Source organism: Panicum virgatum, chromosome 1K (assembly GCF_016808335.1).
Source record: "Panicum virgatum strain AP13 chromosome 1K, P.virgatum_v5, whole genome shotgun sequence".
NCBI lineage: Eukaryota > Viridiplantae > Streptophyta > Magnoliopsida > Poales > Poaceae > Panicum > Panicum virgatum.
In genome coordinates this window covers 55,318,109-55,325,658 of record NC_053136.1, presented here as the reverse complement: position 1 = coordinate 55,325,658, position 7,550 = coordinate 55,318,109, and the positions used below count along the sequence as shown (strand labels likewise).

Below are 7,550 nucleotides of genomic sequence, written 5' to 3'. Positions count from 1 at the left end.
ATGGAGTTACTTTTGTAAATTGACTTTATTTAGTACTCTAATTATTGGTCAAAATTTTTGTACTACTAGTACTACTACAAACCAAACAGGGCCGAGACGAACGAGCAACCTGAAGCCCAGTTCAGCCTGGGGATGTCAGGCCCGTATTCAGTCAGTGACGGACGTACCAATTTAGCCCAACTGCGCGATGGCCTGCCCAAATATGGGGCCATGGAGGGCCGCTGACCCCGCCCCGTTTTGTAACAACTAGAGCCCAGAAAATGATTGTTGATGGGCTGGCGTGGTGTCTTGCCTGCCTGCCTGCTTTCTTCAGTCGCACAAGGAGCGAGCCCAACGGATCACACCTTCTTTGCGAGCCCACCATGGCTCCATCCCACTGGATTTGTTTTTTTTTTCGTGCAGAGAAAATATCCTGCCGCTCACTCTCAGTCGGGCAACGAAAAAAAAATAGACGAAGAAGGAAAACGCTTTCACCTGCTACACTTTGCTTCGCCCACACGTCCCAGCTCCGGCCTGATTTGTAGAACCCCATCATGGACGTAGCGAGACGAACGGCTTCCATGAACCTCATGTGTCACCACGACCTGTCATGATTAAAAGACCTGTCATTGCCACAGCGACAAAGAGTTCTAGACCAGGCAGGAATCGAAGCTCCCGGCGGGCATGGATGAGGATGATCCAACGTCCAGCCGTTGCTCTCTGGCCTTTGCCCGGAGACGCGGAGGCGGTTTTTGGGCGTCACGTCACCTTACCACGCCAGCAAGCCGTGGCCGCACCCGCACCCGCACCCGCACCGCTGCTCAGCAAACCTCCCGTGCACCGCGCGGGGCCCGCTTCGCTTCGCTTCGGTTCCCCACGTGGCGTCGTGCGCGCCACTTGTCAAGCCCCTCGCGCTTTCGCTTTGCTGGGTCCCGCACCTTTCGCCTCTTCGGTTCTACTCTTTGCACTTTTGCAGCAACAAAGGCAGCAGAGTGGGGGCCCAGCTGCCAGGCACATCACCAGCCAACGATTTCTTCGGCTCTCTCAAGTGGCACTGTGGCACAAACGCGACTTCCCTTTCCGAAAACGGCTACTTCATTGATGTCGCCGAAACAACGCTATCTAATCACTTCAATGGCACTCAAATTTGCTGGTTGCTTTCTACCACTAGTCGTTGAATCCTCCTACTCCACTTGTATAGTAGCATTTCTAGGCGTCCAATGGTTAAGGCCGAGTTCCTTCAATATGGTTCTACAACTACACAACTAGAGAATTGATTAAAATCTTGCGTGTTCTACAACTATACAACCAGAGAATTGATTCAAATCGTGCCTTCTACTACTATACAACTAGACACTATCCCGTGCCTTTGAATTGCTAAAACGTTGACCCAACCCAGTCCTCTCATACTCCCATTGAAGGACAGATTCTTTTTACTGCGGCGATTTGCCTGTTGACTTTCCCCTTCACCCATCCCGAAGCCCAACCCAAATCATTAATCCAAGATTTCGCTATGGAGATCGGAGGAGATTCCTCACCCGGCTTGCATATTCAATTTTAGAAAAAGCTTAACGGAACGCGAAGGGCTCGGGCCTTTTCCACACTCCCTTTCATCTTACTCGCCCATATCTGTAGGGGTTTCAGTTTCACTGCTCTGCTAGTGCTGAGAGAGGCACGCAAGCAGTAGGGGGGCCTAGGCAGAAAACAACAGCTCTTCACTCTCATCTTTCCTGAGTTATCGCTGAGTTGATTCGCAGAAGGTCCTTTGTCCTCGATCCCGCCTTCTTTCGGTTGGAGGGCCCGACGAAAAATTGAGGAGAATCGGCAGCTCAGAAAGCTCGGCAATCGGTACGTGCTTCTTCTTTCTTCATCTTTGAGCCCAAGCTCTTGAATCCATGGACTGGTTTAGACTTTAGAGTGCATGTTTGTGTTTGTGGAGACCATTAGGCTGACTGTAGGATTCATGTTCTTTAAAACCCCTGCTCTTTTCAAACCACTGAAGAAAAAGGAAATCCTCAACTGAATCTGGGTTGCCTTGTCTCGATGCACTCAGCTCACTGAGTCAGAGCAGCTCGGTTTGATACTTGCATGACTCTGATGAGGGTGCTATCAAGGAAGGCTATGCAGGCTGGGAGCTCTGCCCCTTGTAAAATCTGGGCCACGGGCTTCCTCTGCGGTGTCTGCATTATGTATCTGTTCGGTGTTGCTGTACCTCCACTACGAGTCCCGCACAGCCGTTCTGTCTATCCACCGCTGCGGCGCGCAATACTCTGGAATTTTACATTGACCGAACATGGTAATTGCTCTATCCTGTTGCAGGTCTAATGATCGTTGCTTCTAAAGAAACCATCTTTTCCTATTTGATTTTTTTTTTTGAAACGAATCTTTTCCTATTTGATCAATCCTAACAGAATGGAACTTTTACTGCTCTAGTGATTAATCCAATGAAATGGCTGCATGCACTGCATCATTTATGTTCTTCAGAAGCTACCAACAACTGTATTATATGTGTCTGCTACTCGCTTACTCAGCTTATATTCTACTGAAGAAAACAACCGTGGGTCCATTGACCATACGTACTAGATTAATAGTCCCATCTGAAACTCATGCTTGCTGTATAATTCTCAATGCACTGCACTTCCTTGCTCTAAAAAAATGCACTGCACTTCCTTGGCAGTTTCATACATCTGCAACTTGTATCATTGGATAGTTCAGGTTCTCCTTTGGTTTGCTGTGTCCATGCCTGTAAACCTGTAATTATTGTTCTTTGGAGCAGATGGGGTTGCAGCAACTGGTGAGTCGGCTTCTGCACAGGAGAAGATAGAAGAACGAAAGAGAAACGATCACGCCACTGAAGCTAGAATATTGCAACTGTACAACGCTTGGAGCTCTATGCTCAACACCACCAGTGATGAAGTTGTGAAAAGTCCAGACGTGCCGTGGCCGCCTCATCTGGATGACTGCAAGCTTAATGTAGAAAGAAATAAACGATTTGACAGCTACGGGGATAATAGCACATTTCCTCATTGGACATTATGGAAAGGGTCACTTGGGCTTCAACTTTTGAACCAGAAATACTCAGAAAATGCAAATCAGTATCGAAAATACCCTCCTTGGGTATGCAAACTTACCTCAACATGTTACTGCTCTGTTGATATTGCACTCACAAACTCTAACTTACACTCACAAACTTACAAAATAAAGATTGTAGGATCTGATGAAGAAAACTATCCATTGACCAGACGAGTGCAGAGAGATATATGGATTCATCAGCATCCTCCAAACTGCAGCGATCCAAGCTTGCGGTTTCTTGTTGCAGATTGGGAGAGGTTACCTGGATTCGGTATTGGTGCACAACTCGCTGGAATGGCAGGACTTCTTGCTATTGCCATAAAAGAGAAAAGGATTCTGGTTACAAACTACTATAACCGAGCTGATCACAATGGTTGCCATGGTAATAGTCCTGTCTGTCTTGTGGATCCTGATTTAAGACCAAGCGCAATGCTACTTGTTGTTACACTAAATTTCGTTTTTATCTTTTAGGTGCTTCAAGATCTAGTTGGTCTTGTTACTTCTTTGTTGAGACATCTTCAGACTGCCGCAAGCGGGCTTTTGAGCTCATGCAAAGAAAAGCCTCTTGGGCCGAGGGATCTGTAAAAGTGAAGGAGAACTATACCTCCAAGCAAATATGGGTTGGACGCATACCTAGGTAGAATTTCAGTTTGATGTATCTTTTTTCTTTCTGAAGTGCAGTCTGTGGCATACCCCCAAAATGTGCAAGGTTAGCAGTATGAGTTCTTTTCTGCATTTATTCACATCTTACGCTTTTTCAGACTCCACATGTTTGCTAGTTAGCAGTATGAGTTTTTTTCTGCATTTATTCACATCTTACGCTTTTCAGACTCCACATGTTTGCTAGTTATCCCACAGATAACTAGAGCTACTAATTTTGCCTTATTATTTATCCTTGCCTGCTACTATTTCTGTAGGAATGCATTATTGTAACATTTCTTTTACTGTAGAATGTGGGGGGAGCCATGGAAATATTTGCAACCGACAACAGAGATAAATGGGAGTCTGATCGCAAGTCATCGTAAAATGGATAGAAGATGGTGGATTGCCCAGGTCCGTTTGCGCACTCATTAATAAGTTATGTGATACGCAAAACACTTGTTCATGAATTTTCAAAAAAAAAATGTTAAACTAAGTGAAGGCAAACTTACATGCGTCTTCATAGATGTTAATCAATCAATACCCTCAAGATCCTAGTTATACTTATGTTGTTTGGATCTCAACTTCTCTATAACCTTCCATCCAGGCCACAAGGTACCTAATGAGGTTCCCAACAAAATACATGTGTGGACTACTGAATGTGGCTAGGCACTCTGCATTTGGTTTGGAAGCAGCAAAGTTGGTTCTCGAAAGTATTCAGAATGACTCACCAAAGGTTTGAACAATTTGAAAACTGGTTTCTTGATCAGTCATTGTAGTGCACAAAGATTTGTGTGAATAAACATTCAGATATGGTAACTGTCGGTGTCCTGACCCGGCGGTCCGGACCCAACCAGCGATGATGCTGCGTGTTCCTCGTCCCAGATATTGATGCAAAAGGCAACACAGTAACGCACGGGTTTATCCTGGTTCCGGACGTGGGGCCGTACATCCAGCAAAGGGGTGTGCGAGAGCACTGTACTGTCTTGCACCGGGGGTGCCTGTAGTAGAGGGTACAAGCGAGGCGAGAGAGGGAGGGAAGCTCCCAAGTCTCTGCTAAAGGGGGAGTTGATTGAGGCGAGTGCCAATATCGGGGCTCAAAAGAGCGTATGTGTTCTGTGAGTAGTGCTAAGCGTTGTGTTCTACCGAATGGGCCGACCCCCCTTAAGGGAAAGCCCGACTCCTCCTTTTATAGACACAAGGAGGGACGGTGTACATGCACAGGGGATCGTGGAAGTCGTCGTCTTCTCCCCGAATCACGGGGGTGCAGTGGTCGAGCACTGTGGGAAGTACACTGTGGGGTATGGCGCCGGATGTGTCAGTCGTTCTGGGCATCGTCCTTGGTCTTGCGGAGATCGCGCCGGCGTCCTGTCAGCTCCAGCGGGCGGCGTGGTCGTTGCTGTGGGGGTACCGTCCTCCAGCCGTGGCGTGGCGACGTTCCGAGGGTCCTACAGGCCAGGGTCTTGTCCTGGTCAAGGCCGGAGCCTCTTCCGAGGGTCGTGCCCATGCCGTTCGAGGGCTCCGCGGAAGGGAAAGTACGAAGGAGGTATGGGGAGTTTGCAGTATAGTAGCTGGAGCAGTGCCGAGCACGTCTTGCACTGCGTCGCAGGTTCCCACAGTGTCGTCACAGCGTCCGGGATGGCGGGACAGTGACCGGAGTTGGCGGACGAGACTCCGGTCACAGCCACTATGGGGAATGGCGGCCTGGCGCCGTCTGGCCCGGGCGCTGTGGAGGAGTGGTTGGCATTTAATGCCTCCGTACGACGGGCGGGTGAGCAGAACGGCCGTTTGTCTTTTCCGTCGAGGGGTGGCCTCGAGCGAGGCGGAGATGATTCGCCCCTCCAAGGATAGGCTCGCTACCCTCGAGCGAGGCGGAGATGATTCGCCCCTCCGAGGGTAGTCTTGCTACCCTCGATCGAGGCGGAGGCGCGGGGCGCGGTCGAGGGCTTCGGTGGGGAGTCCTCGAGCGTGGCGGAGATCACCCCGCGGGTCCGGTGGGGTGCGGATGGGCCGCACTGCGTACGGGCAGCGTGTTGGGCTTCTTTGAGTTCATTCCTTTCTTCCAGATTGGAAGGAGGCTGTAGGCCTTCGTGGGCCCGGTTGTCCAGCATATGTTTGCATTTTTAGAGCGATTTTAGTCCCCTGATTAGGGTGCCCCTAATCATGGTACCCGACAGTAACATCAGTCTTAATGGCATCATTATTTTTTGAAAAAAAACTGAAAGATTTACACATTACAGGTTGGCACTACTAGAACCAAATCTGACATCGAGCGGCTTGTGTGGTCAGACCACAAACCATATATACCTCGTCCTTTTGTCAGCATGCATGTAAGAATGGGAGACAAAGCTTGTGAAATGTCAGTGTTTGGCTTTGAGGAATACATGGAGCTGGCCGGCAACCTCCGCAGAAGGTTTCCAAGTCTAAAGAACATATGGCTTTCTACTGAAATGCAGGCAAGTCGATTAGCTCATCCAGAGTAAATCATCTGTTAAGTTTCTGCAGTGGGTTTCTAAAAAAAAAGAAGGTTTTCGCAGTGTCGGCATAGCATGAGTAAGTATCTTTTTAGAGGAATGATGATGAAATCCAACTTCTCTAAAATTCTGTATGCAGGAAGTTGTTGAAAAAACTAAATTTTACCCTGATTGGAATTTCTACTTCACAAATGTGGCACGCCAAGGTGGCAATATAACCATGGCACAGTATGAGGCCAGTTTGGGCCGTGAGACTAGCACAAATTACCCCCTTGTCAATTTCATGATGGCTACTGAAGCAGATTTCTTTATCGGAGCCCTGGGATCAACTTGGTGCTACCTCATTGATGGAATGAGAAACACAGGAGGAAAGGTAATGTCCGGCTATTTATCGGTGAACAAGGACCGGTTTTGGTAAGCGATTCAGAGGTTGCTTGCCCCGTCGATTCTCTTGTAGAGAGATTCTCTGGCCTTAGTTTGCTTGTTTCCAGCAGTAGCATGGATGTATATGTACCTTCTGAGAATCTGAGAAGACATCTTTAGCATGAACCTTCAGGACTAAGTAGGCGAGCAGTACGTTGTTATATCAAATCAGGTCCATGTCTTTTGATCTGGTGTCCACTGAAAGCTAGATATATTATCACTTCTCTTGGTCCAACTTATCGCGAAAAGAGGATGCACTTACTCTATTTTTCAGTGCCACTCATAATTGATGAGTGGTACACGAGAGATCCAATTACTGAATTTTTATACTAGTCGTTGACAGCAAACTTCGGCATCTATGATATGAGCTTAGGCCCAGTCGGTAATTGAAGCGGCCGAATTGTTGTTTGGTTTGACTAGCCTATCAACCCGCATGCTCCCACACGAGCTAAGTAGAATTAATATAAAAATAAAGCTTATAGCTAATAATTGTAATTATCTATATCACGCCCTCTTTTATTTATTAAATATTTTAACACATACTCTAATATATATATATATATATATATTTATTTATCATTATCTTGCAATACATTTCATTTTGCATCACATGTTTGATATATATTTAATTGAACTGTTTGTGTGTGATTGGTATTCTTATCTCTTCTATCGTACATGAATAAATGGTCATGGTGAGACATATCGTGAGTAGTGTTTTCATATAGAAAATAACATAGATAATATATTATGAATAATAGAAATAATAATTTAGAATTTTATATTGGTGTACTTTAATATTTTGTTATAATTATATGATTTAGATTCAGATTTAGGGTTACTTTAACTTTTAATAATGATATAATTGAATAATTTATATGCAACTTTAGAGGTTATTTGCATTATTTTTATAATGTCATAGGTGGGTAATATACATGAAGATTAGGGGTTACTTTAGATTTTTTA

At 46.2% G+C, this 7,550-nt stretch overlaps 1 protein-coding gene across 2 annotated transcripts; it reads left to right on the top strand.

Moving 5' to 3' along the window:
* The first annotated feature begins 1,284 nt into the window (after positions 1–1,284).
* On the top strand, positions 1,285–6,755 carry LOC120645884. 2 transcript variants are annotated; one of them, XM_039922605.1, is made up of 9 exons: positions 1,285–1,827; positions 2,033–2,275; positions 2,756–3,096; positions 3,184–3,433; positions 3,523–3,688; positions 4,002–4,104; positions 4,298–4,426; positions 5,931–6,146; positions 6,304–6,755. In XM_039922605.1, exons 2-9 carry the CDS (start codon positions 2,068–2,070, stop codon positions 6,580–6,582), a joined length of 1,692 nt encoding a protein of 563 aa, XP_039778539.1. In that variant the 5' UTR covers positions 1,285–1,827; positions 2,033–2,067; the 3' UTR covers positions 6,583–6,755. The 2 variants fall into 2 exon arrangements, with proteins under 2 accessions (XP_039778539.1, XP_039778547.1); XM_039922613.1 differs by lacking the exon at positions 2,033–2,275 and having other exon boundaries at positions 1,288–1,827.
* Positions 6,756–7,550: the final 795 nt, after the last annotated feature.

Excerpts from the sequence above, each read along its gene's own strand:
- LOC120645884 (XM_039922605.1), top strand. The coding sequence starts at position 2,068 with ATGACTCTGATGAGGGTGCTATCAAGGAAGGCTATGCAGGCTGGGAGC. Across the intron at positions 3,434-3,522 it reads TGATCACAATGGTTGCCATG|GTGCTTCAAGATCTAGTTGG; the intron begins GTAATAGTCCTG and ends TTTATCTTTTAG. Across the intron at positions 3,689-4,001 it reads TGGGTTGGACGCATACCTAG|AATGTGGGGGGAGCCATGGA; the intron begins GTAGAATTTCAG and ends CTTTTACTGTAG.